Genomic DNA, 27,999 nt, shown 5'->3' on the forward strand with positions numbered 1-27,999 from the left:
ATAGCGAACACTGATATTCAGTGATACAGGAGTGCAAAGCGCCAACACATCTTACTCAGCTAGACAACTCTGCTAACTGACATTAGAAAGATATACAATCTGCTGTCGCGAACATGGGGCAAAGAAAAACAATCTGAGTCATCCGCGAAGGGAGTCGAACCCATGACCTTCCGCACACCAGTCGAAGAGAGTATGCTCTAACCACTGGGTGACTGAACTACAGGGAGACTCGTGACGAACTAGTTCATTAACTAGCTTCATATGTGCACGCGTTATGCACACTGCTAGGATCACATGCTAACTATTTTTTGTACCCCTTGCAGAGCTTTACTCAAGTGGGAAAAGACGAGTACCCATGGAAGTACTCCATAACTGACTCCACAATTTCCGACCTTTCCTTTTTCAAATTTTCAAAGCATTTGATTTCCCGTGCAGAATTTTTCGTAGAAGAAGGAAGTAGAAGTTGAAAATTGAATATGAAATGATGTACTGCTGGTGATATAGTATTTTATTATTTCTACCAGAAAGCACAGTGTGAAAGATGACATTGACATTGGCATTTGTTGTTTTTGTCTTATTGCACCCTCGCTTTTTTTGTTTTTTGAAAAAATGTTACTCGTTCAGTTGTTGTTGTTGCTAGCTTGATCGGTAGCTCTTTCACGGAGCTGTTGTTAAATTTCATCTGCAATGTTAAAAACGCAAATCAAGCAGAAAAACAAAGAAAGAAACGCCCTTCACGCCCATTTCTGAACTTTTGTGAGGCTTGATCTTTCTTTATTCGTGGAGTACCTGCTAAGAGCAAAATCTAAAATTAATTTGACACGGTATGCTAATGAAGTCTTTAAAGTAAGCGTTCCGCCTTAATGCGTTGCGCGTTTATGATCAAATATGTTCTGTGTTGCTTTGATATCACGTCAAAACTGGTAAATTAAAGAAAATACATGTACCTGTAATCTGGGCTTACCATGGAATGTGATAAGCATTGTTGCTTTCTGTACCTTGAGCCGAATCTGGAGCACAATCGGCAACTGTAAATCTTGCATGTGTAAGTTGTGAAAGATGTGATTGATTTGAAACACCGTTCCTTTGTTATGCCCTGTTCATCACAAGTTATAATTTATATAAATCTTCGCACTGCAACTTGAAAAAGAAAATAGAGAAAACAAAAATTAATAGGTCTCTACCAATTCCAATCCTCCGTTAAAGCAGAGCAAATTAATAATTGTTCTTCCAGAATTAATGGACGTCGTTTGTGATTCATCTTCTAAAAATATCTTTTACGATAGCGCTCTAACCTTACTGATCGAAAATGTTGAAACAGTAATGTTAAAACCATTTTCTCTTTGAATATTATCAATTATTAATGCGCAGTCTTGTCATCTTAGCCGTACGTTTTATTAATTCGTTCCCAGAACAATTATCCAACATAACAACATAAACTATTTTTCGATCAAAGTACGAAATTATGTAAATGTAGCGAGCGACACAGTGAATTGAATTTGTCGCCGAGTCCCTTATACACAAATGGCTTCCGTTCGTTCTCAGAGATAGGAAAGCAAGAGAAATGAAATGAATGTTATCATCTTCGAAACAGCAGGTAAAAAACAAGTTTAGAAATAATATATTTTTTATAATGAACGCTACTAAGTTGCACTTAGCTAGTGTGCATCTTAAATCAAACACTCAGATTAAACTATCAATTTCTATCGCCGATATTTTATTTATTTGCTAGGCAAAGTGAATCGGAATTGCGGTTTCACGCATATCCATCGAAAACTAACCGCTATATCCTGCAAACATTCAGCATTGATTTCAAAATAACCGATTCAGATTCAAAATAACAACGCTTTTAAATGTTTTCTTTAAGCATCCTTAGTCTATTACTGTATAACCAAACTTAAATGATTATAGAGATATTTCCGTGTGAGGAAAAAATCTGACATATCTTTTTTTAAATTTTGAGAATTACCGACTGCTAATAAAAAAACTAAATGATAATAAACGTTATTTTCATGGTAAATTTCAACCTGCATGTTTTGCTTTTTGACGAAGCAACGAAATAAAAAATTCTTGAAAAATACAAGAAAATATTATTTTAATGTTATCCTACAATATATGTTTCTATATTTATTGTTGTTAGGCTAAATTGTCGACAAGCAAATAAGATAGTTAAATACGACATTTATGCACCTGCACATATCTTCGACTTCCGCTTGGATCTTTTAAATATTTCTAAATTAATATCTGAAGGTGCATAAAAGAAAAACAAATTAATCCGACAACTAGACTGACAATAACAGAAGTAACATATTGTAAGTGCGCCAAAACTCCAAAACTACATGTACGGTGTTTTAGTTGCCGGGCCTGTCCCCAAGGTCAATATAACGTTACTGATTAGTTATTAAATACTTTCAGCGATGATGAAGCATTAATCACATGCTTGCGCATTCTGTTCATTCACTTAATATTTCGATTTTAATGGCCTAAAGAGGTCTGGCCTCTGGTTAGAAGTTCATTGAGTGTACTCCCACGCAACCGAAGGCTCATTTCCACATGAATACTGAATACTGGTGTTCGCTGGCGGCTCGTTAGAGTTTCTTTACTTTGCTCGTTTAAGGACGCTCGATGTAGTTTCTTTAGCCCTAGAGTGGTTGTTTTGAAAACAAAAATTACCAAGGAAGCCAATCTTCAATTTTTGCCAAAATACACCATAATGATCAAATATGACCAAAGTTTAATTTTTTACTGGTCTCTTCGTCACAAAGGTTACCATAGCAACAATTGTCGTTTTCTTTTGTTTTCAAACAAGCCTAATTTTTTTTTTGAAATCTAGATTGACTTTCGGTATTCATTTTTTGATATGTTAAAGTTTAGTAGATTGACTAACTGTTGACAAAATTTTAGGAAAATCTGTAAGGGCGTTTTCAAGTAAATCAAGAATGAAGTTTTCAGAAAAATCCCGTTGTAATGTGAAATAGGCGCTTTTTAGTTGTTTCTTAGTATTTGGGCGCAGTTATTCAAAATGAAATATAAACAGTTAAACCATCAAAGACCATTATCTAAAAGCGAGAGAGTTTTTGTTTTAATTTGTTTAAATATATCGACTGCCTATTGCAGGAAACTACAAGAAGTTACAAAAACATTCAATCTTGATTTACTCTAAAACGCTCTTACAGATTTTTCTAAAATTTTGTCTACAAGTAGTCAATTCACTATACTTTAACATATCAAAAAATAAATACCAAGAGTCAATCTAGATTTCGAGAAAATCAAGCTTGTTTGAAAACAAAAGAAAACGACAAGTGTTGCTATGGTAACCTTTGTGACAAAGTGACCAGTAAAAAATTAAACTTTGGTCATATTTGATCATTATGGTGTATTTTGGCAAAAATCGAACATTACAGTATCTCGTTGCCAAGCTACGCGGTTGCCACGCAAGTGCAATTTTATTTCCGGTTTTCTCGCATTCGTGATTCATTGCGGCAAAATTTTACGCGAGTTTAGTTCCCTTTCGGTTTATAGAATCATATTCCAAGCACGGAAATTTGTTCTGCAGTAAAAGCAAACTGGGTAAACCGAAATAAAAAACGTTTGTCATACTAAATGATTGCAAAACATATACAAAGCCTAAAGCAAGTATCCGAAACCGCCGAAATATTTTTTAACAGTAGTGGCGATGCGTTAGAAAACATGCGAATGTGCGGCGCTACCGTATTTTCATAAGTCTCCCCTTCAGCTTACTGAAGAAATCTGTGAAAGCTACTGGCAAAAATTAAAGCAGTGTCACTAGAACTAAACGAGGCTCATAGAAAAAAAAAAACAGCGATTCATTTCGTTCGCAAACGAAGGTAAGATAACAATTTTTACGCAGTTACCGCAGAATAGGAATGAACTCGGTTTAACTGCCGCAAATTTCTTGCAGAAACTGCTGAAATGATTCGTACAGCAGTCTAACCACAGGACAAATTCAGTAAAGTACAAAATTGCGAAAACTAAACTAAATAAAACACCTGTATAAAAACATTTCAGCTTACAAACGTTAACTATTTATTCAACCGAACTATGAATTGTAGCCTCCTTGACAAAACATGATAACGCCGTTTACGCTAATTCGCAAATTACAAGCCGAAAATAAAGAAACTCACCCTAAACTCTTTCTAATACTTACGACCGACTTTGTTTACAAATGTCTAAGCCTCTAGATGTTAGTTGACCGACAGTAAACGTTGTTAAAGCTGTCCGAATACAAGCAAGAAGTAAACTTTGCCGTGTCGAAAAATTATAGTTTTTGACGCGTACGTGAGCGGGGGGAAAGCCAACTTAGTGCAGCAATGTCAATTACGATGATTTCAACCAATCAGTCACCGAAAAATTTTACTTCCGGTACGGACGAAAATGCGTGTTTTTCTCGGAAGGAAAAAAACGTACCTTCTGTTTTTTGCAGTAAATCGAAAGAAAATACATTTTTCTTTAAACGTAAGCATGCGTTTTCGGAAAATCAAAACAACATTAAAGATGTGTTCAAAAACGTGGTCAAAAGAACACATTTTCTTTTCTTATTTTTCAAGTTTTTGTGCTAACGGAAAACGCATGCTTACAATTTTTAAGATAAACGTACGGATTGACATAATACTACAAACTATGAATGAGACCGTAAGTTTCTTGCGTAAAACTCAATTTTTTGTTCTGGGTCACGTGACATTAGACGTGCACCGATGACGTCATCAACTGGCTCCTGTCTAAATTTGGTTAAATGAAAGCAAAGATATACCAAGTTACAGTCAATTGAATTCTCCCTAGCAACGGCCCCAAAAGATACTGTAATGGGCCCTTAATTCCTAGATAATTTTCATTTTCAAAATGACCACCCTAGGTCTAAAAAAACTACATCGAGCCTCCTTAATAGACTTGCCGTGATGTATATACCAATTGAAATTGTTATATGTCGAGTCCTTTCTAGAACTCTCGAAAGGAAGAACATGCGTACAAGTAGGTTATACACGAAATGGTATTCAGTCTGGGCCCAGGTTTTGAACTTCACCGAACTTCTTCTCGGTCGAACGATCATATGTAACCGTGCTGAAACAATGTAGGTACAAACTGCACTTCGTGTAAATTAAGTTTATTAGCAGATTTACTCTCCTATCAAACAGCCCAACTTTTTTTTATTTACGTCTCTTCACTTGCAGCCATTTTGGAATTACGTGTTTCAATAATGAGTCCTTGAAGTGTTAAAATGTCGACAAGTGGCATCAGAACGTCCTCCGAGTTAAGAGGTAAGGTTATACAGTCTAAAAATATATTTTTACCAGTACCAGTAATGATGTAACAGAAAAACGAGAATCCTTGATGATAACGATGACGATGATGACCTGTGTTAATGATGACATGGATGAAGATAATATTAGGCAGTTTAAGATACGCTACGGCGAGGTGCTACTACGGCTACCGTAACCGAAAAGGTCTGGGGAGAGTACGTCTCGGCAGTCCGCCAAATTTAGTGTAAAAGCAAGGCGAAATACAAAGAAACATAGGCTAAGGAGTTGAATAACACTTTTATTTAGTTTTCCACAGCCGAATGGCTTCGCTCAAAAATATATAGTTGTTGTTTGCTATGCTAGGACTAACAGAATAGTTCTGAGCGAAAGATTCTTTCTACAGCAGCAATACACAACAACACAACAACAATTAAAATCGATGAAATGTTTAATTTTAAAAATACGAATATCGCAAAGATTACCGAGTTATGAACTGAAATATACCAGTACTCACCGAAGCAAAATGGTAGCGGATACTTAAACAGCTATAGTATATCTCCACTAAACTGTGAAGGCAAAAAAATCGCACGCTCAACAAGAGTACTTTTCTTTAGTCCGGCAATATGGTGAAATGATTGTGCGATTTTTGTTAAAAGCACCAAATTTGGCACAGTGATAGTATTCGACGAGCTGATCAATTTCAGATATAGGCCCATCCGGAATTCTGTCAGAGGGGACATCTTTTGGACCCAGGGGGTGGGGGTGGGCGGCATTTGGGCTTTATGGCAAAATTTACTGTATCCTTTGAGTAAGAAGCATCAAATTTGGCACAGTGGTAGTATTTGATGAGCTGATCGATTTCAGATATAGGCCCATCCGCAATTCTGTCAGGGGGGACATCTTTTGGACCCAGAGGGTGGGGGTGGGCGACATTTGGGCTTTATGGCAAAATTTACTGCATCCTTTGAGTAACAAGCACCAAATTTGGCAGAGTGATAGTATTTGATGAGCTGATCAATTTCAGATAAAGGCCCATCCGCAATTTTGTCAGGGGGGACATCTTGGACCCAGGGGGTGGGGGTGGGCAACATTTGGGCTTTATGGCAAATGTACTGCATCCTTTGAGTAAGAAGCACCAAATTTGGCACAGTGATAGTTTTTAATGAGCTGATCGATTTCAGATAAAGTCCCATCCGGAATTCTGACAGGGGGCCACCTTTTGGACCCAGGGGGTGGGGTTGGGTAGCATTGGAGCTTAATGGCAAAATTTACTGCATTCTTTTAGTACCAAATTTCGCACAATGATAGTATTTGATAAGCTGATCGATTTCAGCTGAGGGCTCATTCGACATTTTTCCAGAGGGAGACACTTTTTGACGCAGGGAGAGGTAGTTGATAGCATTTGCACTTTATGGTAGAATTACTGAACCTTTCTGGTTAAAAAAATGACACTGTTATAGTCAGTATGATGAGTTGATCAATTTTAGATATGATCGAGTTTACTATATCCAGAATTCTTTCAGAGTTGTCCTTTTTGGACCAAGGGGGAGGTGGTGGTTTCCGTTTGAGTTTTTACACTGTCAGGCCATTTGAGCTCGCACCATTTTTGCCACGATTATAGAATTAACTGAGATGATGATTACACCTATGGGCTAATCCAAAATGCTTTTCTGGGGTATTTTTTCGGTCTAGGGGGGATCAATGGTATCCTTTTGAGCTTATGGTGGAATTGTTGCGCCCTTTGAGTTGACATATTTGACACAACTATAGTATTTGTTGAGCTTGATTGTTCAATTTCAGCAATGGACATTTCTGGTATGCTTTCAGCAGTTTCAGGGTTACGTTTGTTTTGGTCTGAAAAAAGATTTTAGAGGCTGTCTTTCTGAAGACAACCCACTCAAATTCGGGTCAAAAAAATAACTTTGCCTTTAACTCTGGCAACTGGAAGACTTTACCGAGGCTAGAAATAAAACATTTGGTTTGATTGAAAATGATTTTCTGGCCGCGTTAGGAGCCAATATTTTGCCCCTTCGGGCCCACCGCAACAGCTGGAAAATTAGAAAAATAGGCATTTTTCGGGCCACTGTCAAATATTTCATTCGCATCAAACACTAATATTTTTTATATTAATATGTTTATAGACATTTTTAGTTTTCTAAGAAAAAGTAGCAATTAAGTCTTAGATTTCTCTGGAAATGCGAAATCAAGGATATATAATGACCATTTCTGATCGGCATCGAACAAAGGTTGAAAAATGGCCTTGATTTTGAAGAGAATTGTTCAATTTCGGGACCTAGCCGATAACTCCACTCTAAAAGCCGAAAAGTGTTGTCCTTTATCGGTTAAAATATGCAAAATCCCATGTAAGTTTCCAGTATTTGCGAGTAATAGCGATGATATTAGCGGAAATGTCGTTATGCCATGTGGTTTCAACTTACTCATTCGCGGTGTTCCACCTGATGCTGCCCAGGTAGTGCCTTTGCGCTTCTTCTGGATGCTGAGGTTTACAGCTGGATAATTCAAGACTCGTGGCGTTTTTTTCCCAAGAGTTGTAAGAGTTTTGTGCACTAATATATAGCAAAGAACTGTTTTCTTACTCTGAAGGCAATGCAATCCACTGATCTGAAGTATATAAATCAGAGATATTTGAGTCCATTGTTCTAATCACGAACTTGTTAAAGTTTTGGTTGTCATGATCACAGTCCGGTGCATGCAAAAAGTAGACTGGTGTCTGTCTTTTCATGACAACACAAGGATAAGTTTCGTACATGTGGGGATGTTAACATCCACATATGTAAGAAATTGGCTGAGCGCGCTGCACTTGTTTTGCCTCTTGGCGGTTCTGTGCAGAAAGAAGAACTCTCGAAGGTTTCCTTTAATAACATATGATAACCTCGCATAGCCCATGTGAGTTTCTCTTTCGTTTGGATAGAGAAGGTCTCCTCATCCGGGATTAGAAACAGGGTAGGAATTCCCCTAAGGGTTGAACCTGATGTGAGACTACAAAGCAAGTGGGGTGAGATTTTTTGAAAGCAGTCTAACAAGATGGTGAGAGCTGATGGCGGAAACAGTGAATATGGGTGTCGTTGTGTTAGCTTGTGTTTTACATTCCTCCATTTCATTTTTTGAAGAAACGTTGAATGCCCGTTGAAGAAATGTTAAATACCGCTTGTACATTGCTGAAATTGTCATGCTCTTTGATTCCTATTTGATTCTCTTAGCCTAACGTGCCCAATCATTTCACCAATTTGCTCAAAAATTTTTATCCTTCTTCAGGGATCAAATAGTTCACCCTGGCTGGAAAAATACCGTAATGGCTTATGAGCTAGGCTAATCTTATCAATGTGGTGCTCGTAACAAAAAATTAAATGCACAATCAATTTACCATTAGTTAACAACATACCTACCCCTGTATAAACCATTTTAGATGAGCCCATTGATACTGAAATTGCTGATCACATTAAATGCTATAAACGAGCCAAAAATGGTGTTTTGAGCACAAAGCTCAACACGAGACCACCCCATCCGCTTGGGTAAAAAACGCAACCCTGAAAGAAACCCAACCCAACTATAATTCTGCCAAATTTGGTGCTTTAACCCAATTGGTTTAGTTGTTTCACCATAAAACTTAAATGTTGCCCACCCCACCCCCTGGGTTAAAAAGGTACCCCCCTGTCAGAATTTCATACATGCCTATAACTGAAATGGATCAGCTCATCGAATGCCATCACTGTGCCAAATTTGGTGCTTTTAACCCAAAGGATGCAGTAAATTTTGCCATCAAGCCCAAATGTTGCCCACCCCCACCCCCTGGATCCGAAAGGTGCCCCCCCTGACAAAATTGCAGATGGGCCTATATCTGAAATTGATCAGCTCATCAAATACTATCACTGTGCCAAATTTGGTGGTTGTTACCTCAGGGATGCAGTACATTTTGCCATAAAGCTTAAATGCCACCCACCCCCACCCCCTGGGTCCAAAAGATGTCCCCCCTGACAAAATTCCGGATGGGCCTATATCTGAAATTGATCAGCTCATCGAATACTATCACTGTACCAAATTTGGTGCTTTTTACTCAAAGGATGCAGTAAAATTTGCCATAAAGCTTTAATGCCACCCACCCCCACCCCCTGGGTCCAAAAGATGTCCCCCCTGACAGAATTCCGGATGGGCCTATATCTGAAATTGATCAGCTCATCGAATACTATCACTGTGCCAAATTTGGTGCTTTTAACAAAAATCGCACAATTCACCCAAATTTATGCACCATATTGCCGGACCACTTGTCCATACCGACACTTGCACCGAACGAATTCGTCAAATTCAGGATAAGACTTTTTAAGCTTATGAGCGACAAACGCGACAATTGTTCGACTACAATTAAATTCAATGGATACAGTATTCGTTGGAACTCTTAAAATGCTGAGAAACCCGGCGAAAAAGGACAGAGAAGCGAATAAAATCCGACGTACTACCACTACGGCAAAACCTCCCGACTCACGTAGTCAGATTTCACTCTACGGCTGGACGTGACTGACTGACATGCGCAGTATCTTATATTTGGAGAAAATTACTTCCGGCAGCCGTAGTAGCGCCTCGCCGTAGCGTATCTTAAACTGCCTAATGACAATGACGACGACGGTGGTGGTAGTAGTGGTAGTGGTGATGGAAGTTGGGGTGGTGATGGTGGTGGTAGTGGTTTATGGTGGTGGTGCATCGTGGTGGTAAAGGTGGTGGTGGAAGAGGTGGTGGTAGTGAGATCAAATCTGGCCAATCACAGCATTCGAAATTAACGCAATCGTAACAAGCTGTAAGTATCTCCTATATCTCATATCATCAACATGTCTATCCCGGACAGGTCTTGAGGATGGAGTTAGCTCAGAAAGAAACACAAATGATGGCACTTCAGACAGAAACATCCCCGAGGAACTCAATGAAAAGAAATCAAGATCCAGATTTCTTAGGTTTAGGAAACGAGCTTCGAATTTATCTGAAGAAAAAGAAAAACTGAATAAAGAGAGAGATGAGCACAGGAACCAGGAGCCGGTTGTGTCCTCAGCAAGGTAAGAATGGCACATCAATAAATTGCATAATGATCGCTCCATTTCGCCACATAGAAACCACCAGGCCAATCCGTTATTTTTAGCTTGGCTTAAATACAAAACACTGTGGTCTTATGGTTATTTTGTTGCCCTTCGCATCCAGTTGTCGGGACTAGACAGATTCCTTGTGTTGTGCCTTTGCATGAAAAGTCTTTTTTTTTTTTACTTACACAATGCCTCTTCTTAATGAGGTGTAACGATAAGGTGTTAGAAAATTGTCGAGCCAGTCTGAAAAGGGGGATCGGGTAGCAGCTCTCGCAAGATCTCTCATAAATGGCTCGCTACCCTTTAAGAGAACAATAGAACAAACAACAAGAACAATGCCCCTAACCCCAAAACAACAGCAACTGCTACACTAGGGCTTGTAGTCGAATTAAAAGCTTACGAGAGCTGCCTGACTACTGGGGATAATGCTGATCAATGCTTGCGTAATCTAACCTCAATATGGACTAGCATCCAGGGTGAGTCCAGAACAATACTGCTATTTATTCTATTATCCACTTCATGTTACGGAAAAGGGGGTGAATCACCGGCAAATGCCGGTGTTATATCGTGAGCTCCCTATTTTGAGACTCAATACTTAATTACCTTTCCAATTCACTATATATCTTGCAGTGAGTCTCAGAAAAAGTCGTCGACGGAAGAGGTGTTCACAGATGTGTTTGAGAACATTCAGATGCAGCTGGAAATCATCGGCGGCGTCCGCGAAAAGCCTTGGACTATGAACAAGAAATTACAAATTCTAAGGTAAACACCTAGACATACCACGCGCAGTTATACAATTTTGATGTTCGTCAAGTTTGTCTACAGGCTCTACGCTGCGTATAACGCAATGAAAATTCGGAAGATTTTGTTCCAGTCACTCAGTTTAACTTTAAATTGTAGTGGACTGGAGATGAAGCCTTAGCTAAAATGAAAACAGCCCAAAACAGGTCTCCAAATAAAATTAAAGGTTACTGCAAATGTGTTTGGGTGTTCATGATGTCCCCAATACTAATTTTGTTTAATCGGATACACACAACACCTTAAATAATAATCTATTATCAAGTAGCTGGTCTAGAAAAACTGGAACCTTCCCTGCTTTGTTTTCGTGCTGCAAAGATCTAGAAAGGAAAAGTAATTGTAGTCATGTGACGTCACGTAACATTGTTTTTACAGAAATGCCAAAAATTACGTAGAGGAGCATTCAGGTGATCTAAATAGGTTACAGCATTTTAAAGAGTCCCGGATAAGGGTACGTATTTCAATACTTACAACCTATTATACTTAACCACAAATTCTGTTCTTGGTGTACTCACTGTACGTTTTTGTGTTGTTTTTTAATTGTTGTGTCTCCCCACTCTAGCACCGTCATCACCAAAAATAAGAAGTGTTGTTTTTACGTTGTTGTTGTTGTATTCTTTTTCACTGAATACACTGTCTTTACTTTTTATCAACAGTTTTTTAGGCAAGTGAAAAGACAGTTCAAAAATTTCATTGTGTTCTTCATTCCATGGGAAAAGAGGATAAAAAATATTCAAGGTGAGTTTACTTTTTAAATCATAACATGAACAATCAATTTTGCATAAATTTGCCGAAATAACATGCTTCTGAGTTGACTAGTTGTTCGTAAACCTCGAGGAACGTCGACGTCAGGCACCTTCGACCACAGGTTCTAAGAGGCACGCAACTAAAAATGGCCACAAAATTGTACACCCTCTCTATCCTGCCATTGCTAATAAAGATCCAGGATCATTCTCTCCGCAGTCTGGACTAGCTAAAAAACTACGAAAGTAAAGACAGAATAGAATAAGTAAAAATAAAAAAAAATTCAATAATTTGTACCCATAGCACTAGCAAGAATTGTTGTTTCAACCTCAGATGTCACTGTCTTTGTTTTCCTTCAGGTCACTTTGGTGCTGGAATTGGTTCCTTTTTCCTATTTTTACGCTCCTTGGTGTGGATTAACTTTATACTTTTAACTTTTATCACCATTTTTGTCGTCGCTCCACAGGTGAGTTCCGTATTAAGTTGTTCCAACATCTAAGAGACTAAGAAATTCACAGAAAAGTTTGAATTTTTTTTTAAAAAAATGCACGAACTTTGGGGCATCCGTCTATTTAAAAAACGATTTTCATATCGAGGTTTTCAATTGTAGAACTTTCTACTGGCTTCGCGTTGTTCCTGTCGTTTCTCAGTCTCCAATACAGTGTGTTATCTTAGAATTAATCCGTACGATATTAATCTAAAACGGTGCTCATGGCAGTAAAAGTGTGTAATTTCTATAATTCTATTGTGCTTTAAAAATAATGCTTTAAACAATAAAACCATGTTTGTTTTTCAGCTCATGAGCCCTTCGACTGCGTTTAGAATCCCTGAGAGTCAGAAGCACACAGCTCAGAGTCTCACATCAGTTCTTGATGCCAAAGTAAGTGCTTTGCCTTCGACAATCGACTTTTTCTACACTTCTATGCTTCTCTGCGCCGAAATTTCAGTTAAAAAGCGAAGAATGGTCAAGATGAAAGGCTACCCTAAAAGTAGCTCTTGTCCGCGCATGTCTGCGCTTGAAATTATTACCACTTTCAATGACAAAATTATAATTCCGACAAATCATGCATGGGAGCGCCTGATTTGCTGCATAGCTTCAGTTGCGTAACACCTTCAATAATGCAAATATTATAACTCAAATTTAATATACCGATTGGTACTCCTGAAAATAAACTTCTAAATTAATTTAAACACAAAATATTATGAAAAAACAGAACTCCTTTCTTCCATTTTTGTTATAACAGGGTTACCTTGAGTACTCTTTCTTGTTTTATGGTTACTATGGAAACGAGAACATTCAAGTAGGTGTGGTTGAGTATCCTCTACCGCTGGCCTACTTTGTAGTGTTTTTGGGCACGTATCTCTTCAGCATCATCACAGTGCTTAGGGCGTGAGTATACTTTGTTTGTTTAAGTTCTACTGAAATTGGTTAATAGTATTTGGTAGCTGATGTTTGTTCTCATCAGGCGCAAAAGTAATCGCTTTTGCCACCCATTACAAGTTTTCCCGCGCTCGCCACCCAGGTACGTTTCCCTGCGCTTGTCACTCAGTTGCACGTTTTCCCGCCCTTGTCGCCAGCTTCATGTTTTCCCGCGCTTTCATGGGCTTAAGACATTGTCTACAGTGTAGCGATCGCCTTTGCGCTTTGTTCAGTCGTGTCATAAGAAGAGTGTCCTCTTAGAAACCACAAAGATGAAAATAAAACTTCACTTGTTTTCTTGCTTGCCACCTTTCTTTAACAGTATTACTCACGAGCAGCGCATGGTGAAGTCGTCAGGTCAAAATGATCAGTACCCGTTTGGATGGCGCGTGTTTTCAGCCTGGGACTTCCTTATCACTGAGCGGGAAACTGCTGACAACAAATTAGCTTCTCTTACTACGGGTATAAAGGTAGGCACAGTGCACGCTCAAAGTAATTACTCTGGCCAATCACAAAGGACACAAACAATGTGTCCAATGTGTCCAGTGAACCAATCAAAACTCGAAGTATTAAACAACGTTTAGCTGGCCTGAGGCGCAAGAAAACGCGTGAGAGCAAGTCACGATTGATTTGGTTTTACTTCTGGTTGGTTGAGAAAATGGCGCGAGATGTTTAACCCAATGATAAAGCGTAACAATGCAAAACCAAAGCTGAGGCGAATTACTTTCGACGCTCAATTGAAAACCGCTCTATACTATCTCTGAAATTTCAATTTATAGTCCTTGGCCAACAACACACACTTATAATATAAAGAGAATATTCTCTACATTATGTTTCCTTTGTTCTCGTCCCCTCTCTGTTGGACACTACACCGTTTAGCGTCCAATAAAGTCAATACATCTTTCTGTTCTGACTGAAACATTCGCAGATATTTGCTATGTAAGATATTGCAGTGTGCTTACCATAATAAGGCTAGGCATTCTAAAAATAAACGCGATTCTTCAGTGCCAAAGACTAAGATCTTTTTTCTCATCTAAATTCACATCTTTTTGTATCTTTTACATTCTTACCTGAAGGAGCAAATGCTGGAAGCGGTGGAAAAAGGCAAAGCGATAAACAAGTATGTTTACTTATATGAGTGTTCGTGTACATGTTCATTCAACTTCGCACGTTTTCAAGTTGAAAGGGCGGGCAACATTTAAGTTCCAAGAACTGAAACTTTGAAAAGCTCCAATCGTTCACAGACCTGTTTGGTCTGCTGCTTTAAGAACAGTGGAGACATAAGAGGCAATAGAAAACATTAAATAACGTCTTTAAAGTTTACTTACTTTAAATAGCTTTCGCTTATTCAAATATTCACGCATTGCATAAAACGAGGACGAGGGGATCGGGCTTTCATAAAACCACTCTAAATAATTTTAAGCATAAACAGTGAGAGACGGCCCTGCCTCGCACTTCCTGACCTCCACAGTGTTGAAAGAGTGAGACATTATAGAATTGCTCTGCAAAGATGGCGCGTCTAAATGAACACTAAAACATTACATTTCAGGAAAAGCCTTATCGCCCTTCGTGTGATAGCTAACGTTCTTGTACTTGGAGTGCTAAGCGCCAGTGCCTATTTAATCTACTTGGTAGTCAAGCGTTCAGATGAAAGAGAAAAGGAAGGGAAACCACCTACCGTGTTGGAACAATATGAAGTAAGAAGTTAAAAAAAGCTATATTTTATCACGGTTAATTCAAGGATACAGTTTGACATTCCTATGGACTTTTACTTTCTATTTGTTTTCCTGCTGTTGTAAGAACAACGAAGACATACGAGGAGATAGAAAACATTTAATAACGTCTGAAGTTCACTTACTTTAGATAACTTTCAGTTCGCTTATAAGATTTATTTTATGATGTATTTTATGATTATGTAATAGTATTTTTTTCTCTTATAGCTTATGATGTAGTTAGGAACTTTGAACTTTTATATGTACATAACACAAGTATTTCAGCTTATAGCTGCAAGTTGTGATTTTTAATAAACGATTTATCTATCTATCTTCCTATGGACTTCTTGTCGTCAGAGAATCACTATGTTGATCGTAATAAACGAGTGCTTTCCTTTCTTCTATTGGCAACACTGGTGACGAGGTGTCCCCGAAAAGCTTCAAAACGGCGAATTTGCACTCCATACACAATTATTTTTTATCATCATCGTTTTCGTTAAGTGCCACACAGCAAGAATCAATTTTTGCGCTTTTAGTTCATGCATAGTTACATGGTTCATAGATATATACTTTGACAGAATTGATATTATCTTTTTATAAATGTGATATAAAGTAATTTTCATCTTTATCAGTGTGTTTTGTTTTCAAGATCTCTTTAGCCATCACCGGCATGAATGCTGTGTGTCCAGTATTTTTCAAATTGATCTCCCTGATGGAGCAGTATCACCCGAGAGTTGCACTCTATTGGGAGCTGACCAGGTATTTTGTATTTTGAACCTTTTTTTTCTCTACATTTCCAGTTACTCCATGCTTCCAAAGCAGTTAGCAATTCTCACGACTACCAATTCTACTTGTTCAAAATCATATGAGGCTGATCATGAGTCAATACAACTTCGTGCTGTTTTGGGGAATTATTGTCCGCTTGAAAGGACAATAGTAACTTTGCTATTACGTTATTTTCTTATTTATATGACATTTCTTTGTTGTCTGTTACAGGATTATGTTTTTGTATCTTGGAAATATGTATGTACTGGTAATATCTCTTCTAAACAAAATTAATCAGGTAAGTAAAATGAAGCCAATTTGATCGTTTGAACGCCTTCATTTTAAGAAAGTTGTTATTCATTGTAGGTTAAAGCCGGAGAGAAGTGAGTTTTTTATGTCCTCTGATCCCTCGCCGGCTATCTAGTAGAATCAAATATCGAAAAATAAAAGGCTCTACTTCCCATTTTTCCTTCTTATCCGCCCTCCTTTAATTCTCTTTTTACGTCCATCTCTGCTAAGTTTCTCCACAACTTTTGAAACAGGCCAAATTTTTGTTATCTTGCTGAAGAAGGCAACAGTAGTGGCCGAAACGTCCAAAAACAATATTTTTAATTCCAATTTTTTTCTGTTAATAAAATCATTGTTTCATTTGTCTCCTTGCAGTCAAAGACTTCTCCTTTGGAAGTCTCTTCGACCAACACGACTGTCATTCCTGTTACCATGGTTACATCAAATACTACAGCTGGTAAGGCGACCAGTTATATTCCTAATGGTAAGGCCACCAAACAAAGTGTTTTCCGAGAAAAGCCGGGATTAACGTATTAGCGTAGTCTAGAAGATGAACTCGAGTTTCTAATGATACAATTCAACTTAAAGAAGCTATGTCATGGTATTTTAAGTCATTTTTCTGATTGCTTTTAAATTAAAGGAAACTCCAAAATAGTAGTTTTCTAAGGAAGAAAAACACAAATGGAGTAATTAAAACCTGAAAGTAACCAAGGATGGTTTCGACTGACGAAGATTGAGGCCGATTATGAGAAACAAACTTGAAAAACTTTGCCCATTTGTTCAAGTTGAGTTGTCCGTGACGTAACTCCTTTAACTCTTTCAGTGCTAAAGTCGACTTTTGTCGACATTTGGAGGAGCAGTCGATGAACCACTTGTGACGTCATCAATTTGAAAGTCAGCAGATTTTGGCGATAAGCATCTGATAGAGCTAGGTTTGACCTTTTCAAAGAACTATTCATTTTGCGTATCGGTCTCATCCTGACAGAGCTAATCGAGAAAAAGTCAATCACTTTTTGGTGCACAATCGGTGCTTAAACAGGTCAAAACACCTGTAAAAAAATCGAGGTCCTCTTTTCAGGGTTTACCAGTGTTTTAATCAAAACGTTTTTGGTCTAAAGGAAGGACGGACACAGTAGAAAGAAGTGGAAATAACAAAGCCGAGAAAAACGAAAGGAAAAGGAGCAAGGAAAAAAATGGAAACGATTTTGTACAATTTTGTACATTTTTTCCATGGAATCTTCGTCAAAATCTTGCTGCATCGTGGAAAAGTGCTTTTTAAGCAAAGTTAAGGGAAATTCAGGATCGCAGCATCAAAAATTCAGTTTAACGGTAAAAAAAAACCTGTTTTTGGAGAAATTTAGCACTGAAAGGGTTAATAATCATAGACAAGGGTTTAGGTCAAGAAATGCCGCTAAGTAATAACTATGGTAATAACCGTCTTTTGTTTGTTTGTTTTTCCGACTTCTTCTTCTTCTAACATCATTCGTTATTTTTTATGTTAGGAGCACTGTGTTGGGAGACTACAGTCGGTCAAGAGCTGTTTAAGTTGACCATAATTGACCTGGTAGCCCTGGTGTTCAGTGTGTTGACTGGTGACTTGTTCGTCTCGCTCACTGTCAGATTCCTCAACTGTTTTCAAGGTCGACTCATGGATCTTGAAAAACTCGTAAGTTATTAGTATTATCATGTAGCAAATATTTAACGTTCATACTCGTCAGTAGAGATGCCGTAACTATTTACGTGCATAAGAGAATTATAAGGCAATAATTACTCTGATTTTTTTTAGGAGGCGCGGTGGCCTAATGGTTAGTGCGCGCCGGACTCCGGATCGATCGAGCGGTCCGGGTTCGAGCCCTGGCTGGGTTACTGCGTTGTGTTCCATGCTGGGAAAGGCACTTTACTCTCACAGTGTCTCTATCCGCCCAAGGGTATAAAAGGGTACCGATGAATTTAATGCTGGAGGTATCCCTGCGATCGATTAGCGTTCCATCCAGGGACGGTAGAAATTCTAATAGTCACTTCATGCTTCGGGCACTGGGATAAGCTTATGAAGCTTTGGCCTGATGGGATACTAGGCTCGAATGCATACCATATTACTATATTGATTTCACAAAAAAACCTTGCAAGTGAAATTCTCATTTTTCCTCCAGTTAGGCTATCCTGAGTTTAAACTAGCGGAAAATGTATTGCAGCTCATTAACAGCCAAGGCCTGATATGGTGAGTTAAACTAAACAAACATTGGGCATTTGAATACTTTGACAATACCTGAAGTGCAGCCTGGGATGATCTCTTTATATGAAAAAAAAAAAACCCGGATGCAGGCAATTCACCTTGTGCATGCGTCTATTTCACCATGGATAGTAAAGAGACTGGATTGGAAACTAGCTCGCGTCAGCGGTTCCAACACAGTGGAAATTCGTGACGTCACCGTCACAACTAAATTTTATTTTCGCAGCAGCTTTGTTTCAGTTGTTTACACTGCACAGTAAGTGTCCAAACTATGGATATTGAAGATTTTTTTGAAGAGTGGGATGAAGATGATTTAGCAGAACTGTTAGAAGACAACGAGAGGGCGGTGAACACGGTAGAGGTTGAAGGCAGTGAAGACGAAGATGAAAGCGAGAGCGAAGATGATGGCAGTAAGCTTACGTTCAAATGCAGCAAGTGTAGGAAGCGGTATCATGTGAAAGCATGGTTGCAAAAACACGAAAACTCATGCAGTGGCAAGGAACCTACCCGAAAATGCAAAGCCAAAATGTCTGAACACCAGAAGAAAACCAGAAAAGTGCTTTCTTCTCTCGGTTTTGATGATTTCTTTAAATCTGAGTGCGTGCCGAATGTGATAACCTTTCTCAACAAGATATCTGCGACAAGCAGTGAAACGACCAAAATACGAGGATCCAGGTTCGCTCAAGCTCAAAAACACGCTGAGAAACTTAAAACAGAATTGGAGAAAGGAGACGAGAACGTCATGTCATTTTTTCGCTACGTTAGTGTGACCATTTGGACGATAGTCTTCGCTCGGGATGATCTTGTCAGCTCGTCACGCAAACAACAACATATTGCTCAACATCTAAATGAATTTCGACAAGCTCAAGAACTGTCATTAAAGTGGTCTGAACTGTGCTGTGTTGCATGCCTAAATTCTTCTGATTGTCTTTTGCTACAGCTGATGATAACTGAGATTTTCGGAAACATCTCCTCTTATAAATCTGTGGTCCACGCGATGAAGATCAGAGAAGAATATGACGGAATGACTTCAAGCAAACCATCCCTTACTCCGCTTCAGAAGGACATAGTAGCCTACATTTCTGGTTATGTCTGCAGGAAAACGAGAGATCGTCTCCAACGGTACAGTAGTGAAAGGTTCTCGAGAATAGTGTTCGCATTAAATCAGAAGTTACCAGGCGTTAAAACACAAGCACCTGCAATGTCGTACCCCAACTTAATGACACTGTCTTTGGTCAGAGGCGGCCTAACCCAAGTGGATCACTCAACGTATAATTTCTTTTGTCGTCTCGAAGTTTCAGTTCGTCCTTTTTTAAACTTATCAAGTTTTCGTTGCAGCACCCGAGAGTCAGACAGTAATCTTCTCGATCAATTAATAAACAATTCTTCTTTACTGAAGCCGACCTGGCCTTTTTCGTCAACGCTTCCGTCGGAAGACAGCAATTTACTTTTAAAACTCTTCGTAAACCTGTACTTTCGGGTGAGGAAGTGGTCTTACCTAAAAAGCTACAAGGAGGAAAGAAAATTGAAATTAAAAAAATGCAGTTCGGCGCAAAGTTCTGCTGAATTACACGGAAAGGACAGCATCAGAAAAGCTCTGATGTCCTCCAGCGCCATTGACATCGATGAGTAATTAATTCTCCAGCGCCATTACCGATAAGTAATCGATAATTCTCTCCCGCAAAAATTCAGCTGCAAGGTTCCAGTTTTTAATTTAATGTTTAGCTAGAAAGAAATCTGTCACACCAAGAAAACAACTTCAATCGGACACGACCGAAAAGTATGCGGACCCCCGAGGAAACAACATAACAGAGCTATGTCAAGCAGCTGTTATTTTTCCGTACAAATTTACATTTTTGCTATGGATTTAATCAATGCGAAGACAGTTTCTATCACTTTCTCGTTTGTCGAAAGCAAGGTGCAATTTTATATAAAGCTGTTATTTGTGGTGTTGCATTTTAAAGTTAGAATGCACTTTGGAATGCAAAAAAAAAAAAAAAAAAAATTATGAGCACTTCCCTGAAGAAATCCATATTTGAAACAATTTTAAGATACGATTCGAGTTTTTTTTTTTGTCTAATCCTCCAGTAATACATTTGTATAATTATTACACACCATATGTTGCTTTCTTTGAATTTTTTTAAAATTTCATTAAAAGGAAGATACCAGTATCCTGTTTATCTGGGTGTCTGTTTTAAGTAAGCTCAAACACACAGGGACATCTTTGTATAATTGTCAAACACCATATGTTGCTTTCTTTGAATGTTTTTAAAATTTCATAAAAAGGAAGATACCAGAGTGTCCAGCTTATCTGCTGGGGTGTCTGTTTTAAGAAAGCTCTTAGAAAACACACAGAAACACCTGATTTTTAGATACAAAGGCATGCATTAACTTAAGAAAAAACTCTTGTCCTATAAAATAGTTTTGATAAGTATATACTCAACCCAGGGGGGTACTCCAGCTTGTAAATGACGGGGATGATCGAATGAAGGCAAAACTCAGGACCCAAAAAAATCCCTTAGTCTTCCGACATTACCCAAAAAAATCCCTGGACCAAAAATAACCCCCCAAAAAAATCCCTTGTCAAATTACCCCTAAATTGCCAGGAGGGGCAATGTAGCGCTCGAGTTGGATTATTCATCATACCATAAATATGCCAAAGCCGCGCCGAGGCACTTTAGTTCGTTTTTAATACCCAAAAAAATCCCCTATTTGAATCAAGTCACCCAAAAAAATAATTGCCAAATTTTCCAACCCAAAAAAATCCCGGAATCAATTTCAAACCCAAAAAAATCCTTCGATCATCCCCGTCATTTACAAGCCGGAGTACCCCCCCCCCCCCCTTTAAACATGCTTCACATGTTATTAAAATACACGTCAAAACTTAACTACCACTAATACCGAAGGAAAAAAACAAAATAAAGGACAACAAAACCTGTATTTTGGCTGTCTTGCGCCACATATTCGCCATCTTTTCGTCACAAATTTCCACTATGATGGAACAACAGACGCCATCTTGAAGCACGAAAACAACCAATCGGTGATTAGAAATCTACCCACGTGATTTACGTTTCCAATCCAGTCTCTTTACTATCCATGATTTCACCAGTGTAGATATTGACTGAACTGAATATAATGAACCACAAAAAAATTAAGCGAGTTTATTTATGTTTATTTATGTTCTAGATTCGAAAAACGATAAAATGCATATAACCTAAGGGACTTTGAGAATAACCTCAATATTCCATTACCGCAAACTATCACAGAAATAGCTTTAGTGCCGCAATTCTATGGAACAGTCTTTTATGTTAAGTATACGTAAGGCAAGCAGAGTTCCTTACTCGAACGAGTACTCCAAGACATAACATTCATGGAAAGCAGCTTTTATTAAAATATTTTTACTCTGTATAGCTTATAATTAGAATATTTAAAATTATTAAATTTTCAGCCACGGATATTGCATTTCTAGCATTCTGATTGGTTCACTCAATCCCGGTTGTCAGCTCGTATACCTTAGTTTGACCTTATTTGGAAAATGATTGCGTTACTGTTGCCAAACTAAAATTTTTCTGCGGGAAGCGACAGTTCCATCAAAATGGTTTTGAACAGTAAATTTGGCGAGCTTTATGAACAAGAAATAATTAGCGGTGCCTACAAAAACCAAAGAAATGCCATAGTAAATTAAACTACGCAAAACAAAAGGATAGATGCGAAAAGTGTAATCAATAATACTTTTAAACTGAACGCACAGCAAGAGCGAGTGAATAAAGTATAAAAGCAGCAAATAATTTACGAAAGAACGGCAAACTGACACAGTTTCATTCAGTATACGTCATAAAACTAGGCTCAGCACTTCAGTAAAGTTTGTTACCTTTCAATCTTGGTTTTGTCCTTTCATACTTTAGTAAACCTGTTCCACTTTGAGCTCAATTTCGCTTCAAATAATATAGCAGTCTTGATGACAGCCGTGGAGCCGTAAAGAAGTACAAATTAAACACTTGCCTCGTTCGACTTGCACAAGACTTGTAGTTTCCAGAAAAGGTTTTGCTTCGGATCTTCTCGTAAATCTTAACTGTTGTCACAATTTCCATGATATTTAGACGACTTTAGAGGGGATTGTTTGAGGAAAATCTTCTGAAGAAAACTCTCTTGCTCGCTTTCCTCGTATGTTTCATTCAACTCAAGAAGTGAACACCGCGCGAGAAATTTTCGCGCCTCCTCATACTATCACTTCGTTTACATCAAAATGAAATGTCCATTCGATTTTCAAGTTCAGTGAACTTGAGAAGAATTTAATAAAACAATTATTCCATTCGCCCTTGTTGGATACGAGTCGTTATAGCCAACGAGGCGCGAAGCGCCGAGTTGGCTATTTACCACCTCGTATCCAACGCGGACTCATGGAATAATTGTTAATTATTCTTTGAAATCGAAGTGAATATTCTGCCGCTATTCACCTCGATTTCAAAGAATAATTGTTTTAGTATATACACACGAAGTGATCTCAACAACAAGCGATCTCAAAGTTTTCAGAAGGAAACCATTTAAAGTCGATTTAATTGACCTCTCAATTCATGCGTGGAAAACGTACATATGCGGCACTTACCGACATGCGCGAAACAGTTTACAGAATCTTCAAACATGGCAAATCTAGTTAATCTTCGATAAAATCCTCGTCACAATCTAGCAAAATGGTCCTTTAACACCACTCAAACCTGCAATCTGATCAAAAACCTTCTTGCAAAACATTTTGACCGTTGAATCAAAGCTTTTGAAGTTCACTTGAATTGAAAATTGAAAGAGCAGTTGGCGAAGGATCCACCTGAAAGTTTGGATTATAAGCTTACTGAATGTCTGCAGAACTGTGGTGAAAACTGGATGTTTTCTTGCACAAAGCCTTTTTCTGAATATTTTTGGAGGGTCTTGGTTGAATAACACTTGATGTTGCTGCCGATAAATCTGCGGTATTCATTTCTGCCGATGCCGGGCGAAGAGCGACTTGACGGTAAGCAATTGTTTATCGTTTTAGTACTCGAGTTGTGTGGACATTGTGCTGCAAATTGCGAAATTTGTAGTCTTCTCTTACTTTGAAAACCATCAGGCCAAATTTCTTAGCCTTTTTTTTGTCTTTTCTGGTTCAGCATCTTCTTGTATTCTTAGTATTTGCGATTCAGAAACGCCGGCGAAACGCGAGTTTACGCCGGCCATTTTGTTTCAGTTTGGATCAAGCATTATTCACTCCGTAGGGAGTGAATAATGCTCATTAGCCCGAGATAGCGAACCAATCAGATTGCTTGAAACACCAAGATCACTGAGTGTGTATATACTAATATTATTTATATAATGATTATGTGTAGTAAGATTTTTAGCTGATAAATTGACCGTGTTAAAATAAAGATGATCTATTTTTAATAATTCAAAGTTTTACGGTATATGATTCAACCTTTAGCTTGATGAAAACCTAAATTGCCATCAAATAACAGACCTCTTTAATACTCCCGAGCCTTTTGGTGCCAAAAAGCTGAGGTTCTGTTTTCTTCTTTTTAGGATGGGCCTGATTTTCTCCCCGGGGCTCATCATGTTGAACATTCTCAAGCTCGTCATCATCATGTACCTCAGGAGCTGGGCCGTGATGGTCACTAACGTGCCTCCCAAGAGGATCTTCAAAGCCTCGCACCGCTTCTATCTTTTCCTCCTTCTTGTGATGTTATTCCTTTGCATGCTGGCTGTTGGATACGCCGCCGTCGAGTAAGTACATTTTTACGGACTCGGCTGTGTAGTTTGGTGTTCTTTTGTGCCGTTCCTCGCGGTTTTTGCTGTTCGACCATGCGCTCAAAGAAACAATGCGCTGTTTTATTTCTTGATTAGCTTTAGCCTGCGAATACAGCCGTCTTTCATCCTTACTGACCGGCAAGCTCGATAAGCTTCGAAATTGTCCCTCAAAAGTACCTTATAGGCGGCTGTTTTTCGTATTAACAAAAGACTAACACATATCGTATAAGTCGCAAGAAGAGTTTAAAAGGAAAACTGATGTATGTCGCTGCTTCACAATTTTGACCTTGCAGTGGGTGTGTAAAATAAGACTTACACAATACGCATAAAGCACGCGAGGTATACAGAAACCTTAATGGTTAGTGTACTGAATTGCGAGTAAGAAATACCTCCTCCACAGGCTTCTGTCTCCTGTGTGACTTTCTAGGGTCTGGGTGATACCGAATTCATCAGTTTGATTGGTTACGATACTGACCGCGCCTGGTATTCTCTTGTATTTTATTTTGTATGATCTAAACAAGATCTCTTGCTACGGTCAGTGATCGCCACGTTCGTGTTCCAGTGTTTTAATTTTGTTTCCATTTGTCTTTTTTTTTCCTAGGATCGAACCTTCAAAGTGGTGTGGTCCTTTCAGGTATGACAACCTTATTGTTTGTGCTGTGCAGTTATATCTTTAGATAACTTTTTCCACGAACGAATCCAGGTCATGCAAAGAAAGATAGAAATCGCTGCGTTATTTTCAATTATAGACAAAGTAACTTCATTTGTATTTAGTAAAAAATATACTTTCCATTTAATATAGCAATTATTTCCTTAATACATTGATCGGTGAGATTACTACCTTACAAGATGTTACATCATTTAGAACAAGCTAATCAAATGTCCACTTTCGCATATTACAAATTTAACATTAATAAACTGGCATCGTAAGTTCTAATGTCTGAGTACTTCTACAACGTAGGCTTTTAACTGATATTCAGCATGACAAGACATGTATAACAAACTCAACATTAGTTTATGTTTCTTTTACTGTGAATTTACAGAGGCAAACGTCACATGTACACAGTGCTAACGGAATCAATCGACAATGGCCCCGCCCTGTTGGACACCGTGTTTGACTATCTGAGTGGTCCAAGTGTCGTGATACCAGTGTTCATATTAATGTCGTAAGTATTGAAGAAAATGTAGAAGCTACAAGACCATTATTTAACAAATTTGGCTCCTTGTACACTTGATAGCGCATTGGTCTAATAGTTAGCGCGTTGGAGTGCGGATCAATCCGACCAGGGAAGGTGGTAATTCAAGCTCCGGCAGTGTGGGTCAAATGGCCCGAGCGCAGACTTTGCCTTGATCCATTAAAGATCGATTAGAATCATGTTGTGGCCCATTAGTCCGATTTTTCTACAAGACTGACTTTATATCTCGCGCTGCGTATCTTGTCGCTTTTGATCAATTTTCTGAGGAGTTTTGAATTCCGACATCGTATATACTGAATCACATTTCAACAAGACAAATAACGATAAAAAGGTAACTTGACGTTTTGATGACTTCGTGTCATCGGTCATTATAAAAAGTGAAAATTGCAAGATTATTTGAAAATAACCACCCAATATTTTTAGTTTCCCTTTGCCCCCCTTTTTTTTTTTTTTTTTTTTTTTTAAAGGGCATAGTCACAACCAAGAGAATCTGAAAAAGTCATTTTCTCTGGTCACAACTTGCCGGCTAGTAATAGCTCATTGGTTGAATTTTAGCTTATTATCTCACCAGGATTGCAATCTACTACTACAGATCTAAAGCAAATTACCTTCAAAGTTCCAATCGTGAGCTGATGTTGCAGTTACAATACGTAAGTAAGGCCGTGTTTGTCATCTTGACACAACCCTATAGGAACTGGAGTTCTGCGAGCAAAATTGCACAGGGCCGGGCGGGTTGACATGAGCCGTTCCGGTAAATTCCATTATTCAATTAGCGCGCGTATATTCGTCACTCATTAAAATGTATCAAGGCCATCTTTGTTATTCCTGAAGTAAAATTCACACGTTTTGTTTTCGGCTTAGGAAAGAACAGAGGACCGAAAAAAAATATTTCGAAGAGCTTCTGGTGAGTATTCTACCAATGTTTAAACTTACATGTTTCTATTTGACGCCAAGTTAGGCATCCTCATTTGGAGCAGCTAATTAAGAAAAACTAAGAGGTTGCTGTTTTGTTTGGTCAGATTGAACTGTAGATACAAGCTGTAGATCAGATGTTTTACTGACTGTATGCATCAGTATGTAACTGTTATTGTTGTTTTGTTTATGTTCTTGTTGTTCATTCTTGACAAATCTAGAGCGACATCGCCACACCTCAAGTGAAGACATCAACTTCAATCGCCCTCGTGGTCAGCCGCGTCGTTCACCAGGCAGAAGTAGATCCCATCACCTCTTTAATGAAAGAACAACTGATGCTAAGGACAATGAGTACTCTGTGGAGTCCCCTGAGGAGAGGATAAAGAGCTCTTCATCTCTTACCCAGTTGACCAGCGGTCTTTCACGCAAGACAAGCGCGAAACAAGCGCAGCGCGAAGACACGTTCCCTTTGGTAACATATGACGGAGTTGTAGAGGACACACAGGCCGAAAATATCCATGCGCACCGTGAAGTGAAAGTGATTGTTCATAAGACAAGCAGTTCAAGCTCTTCCACTGTTTCGAGTGTGCGATCCGTTGAGCAGCGGATGACCACCTCAAGGGGTAAACACGTGCGATCACGTGACCAATTTCAACATCATCGTCATCGTCATCAAAATAGTCGTGAGCAGTGGGAAAGTGGAATCGAAAATCCTTATCAAAGTCCTTCTGGTTTTACTGTTGAGAAATCATCGGGTTGCGCCGAAGAATCTATACAGCTACAAGTTATAGACATTGCTAAAGATGCGACTAACAGTGAAGAACGCTGCGACACTAGCCAAGAGACAATAAAAGAAGGAGGTTCATTGGCCACCATGTTTGATTCTTAACTAGAATAGCTACACTTATTATTCTAGCTGTTGTTAATTCATTTTTTTAAACAGCCCCATTTGGCAATTGAACTATACAACATGTATGTAAGTAAGAATTAGTATTGATCAATAGCTCAGACGAAAGAAAGATACCTCTCTTTAATTAAGGGTGTTTCCGGCAGGTAGTGAGTGCTTTTCGAGGCAAACAAGATTTTTATCTTCAGTTAGTATATATTGTAAACCAACATAATTGTAAATTATTAAATTTTTACATGGGGAAAAATAACAACTTGATATGCCAGTACTTTACTATTAAAACTGTTTAAATTTTACCTGATTCAGAAAAGTGGCCTTTGTCCAATTTGTATCATACGTCAGAAAACTATATATTAAATACTCTCTGAAACAATAAAACTTCTTGATTTGCTTTTGTAAGAAAACGAGAAAAAAGACTAACTTTTTGCAGAACTCTGAACAATAACAACAAAATATTCCTCAAGTTTTTAAGCTCCTTACAGTGCGACGCGTCTTACCGTGGCCACCCAACAAACTTTTTTACAAGTGTGCTTCCATGATATCATTATCAGTTTGACGAACACGCCTCCTTGCAAAGTTGAATACGGTACTTGTTACATCGTATTTGTCAACAAAACGCAGTGAAAACGTAAAATATTACAAGATGACACTTGTAAAAAAGTTTGTCTGGTGGCCACGGTAAGGCGCGTGGAACTGTAAAATAGAAATTGCACGGATCCGGTATTCAGTATTGTACATGAGCCTCCAAACGTATTCAGTGGCCTCAATAAATAGAATTATACACTGTTTATGTTCCTTATTTGTCAGCCAATCCCGTTGAAGATATTCCGCCAGATTTTTCAGGCTTCGTCCAATTTGTGCAATTAGTTTTAGTGGGTACTTTCAAAATTATGTTGAGTATATTTACTGA

General features: G+C 38.4%; 1 protein-coding gene across 2 annotated transcripts; it reads left to right on the top strand.

Moving 5' to 3' along the window:
* The first annotated feature begins 1,458 nt into the window (after window positions 1–1,458).
* LOC144629497 (transmembrane channel-like protein 3) lies at window positions 1,459–27,840 on the top strand. Of its 2 annotated transcripts, none has more exons than XM_078487721.1 (23): window positions 1,459–1,597; window positions 5,190–5,276; window positions 10,117–10,321; window positions 10,976–11,107; window positions 11,519–11,594; window positions 11,800–11,881; window positions 12,247–12,353; window positions 12,684–12,767; window positions 13,132–13,277; window positions 13,630–13,777; window positions 14,384–14,427; window positions 14,857–15,004; window positions 15,669–15,778; window positions 16,016–16,082; window positions 16,448–16,556; window positions 17,575–17,738; window positions 18,223–18,290; window positions 23,850–24,050; window positions 24,676–24,708; window positions 25,118–25,240; window positions 25,842–25,920; window positions 26,132–26,174; window positions 26,404–27,840. In XM_078487721.1, exons 2-23 carry the CDS (start codon window positions 5,237–5,239, stop codon window positions 27,069–27,071), a joined length of 2,877 nt encoding a protein of 958 aa, XP_078343847.1. In that variant the 5' UTR covers window positions 1,459–1,597; window positions 5,190–5,236; the 3' UTR covers window positions 27,072–27,840. The 2 variants fall into 2 exon arrangements, with proteins under 2 accessions (XP_078343847.1, XP_078343857.1); XM_078487731.1 differs by having other exon boundaries at window positions 16,448–16,529.
* Window positions 27,841–27,999: the final 159 nt, after the last annotated feature.

The sequence above is a fragment of the Oculina patagonica genome, chromosome 1, assembly GCF_052425735.1.
Source record: "Oculina patagonica isolate OP01 chromosome 1, crgOcupat, whole genome shotgun sequence".
Taxonomy (NCBI): Eukaryota; Metazoa; Cnidaria; class Anthozoa; order Scleractinia; family Oculinidae; genus Oculina; species Oculina patagonica.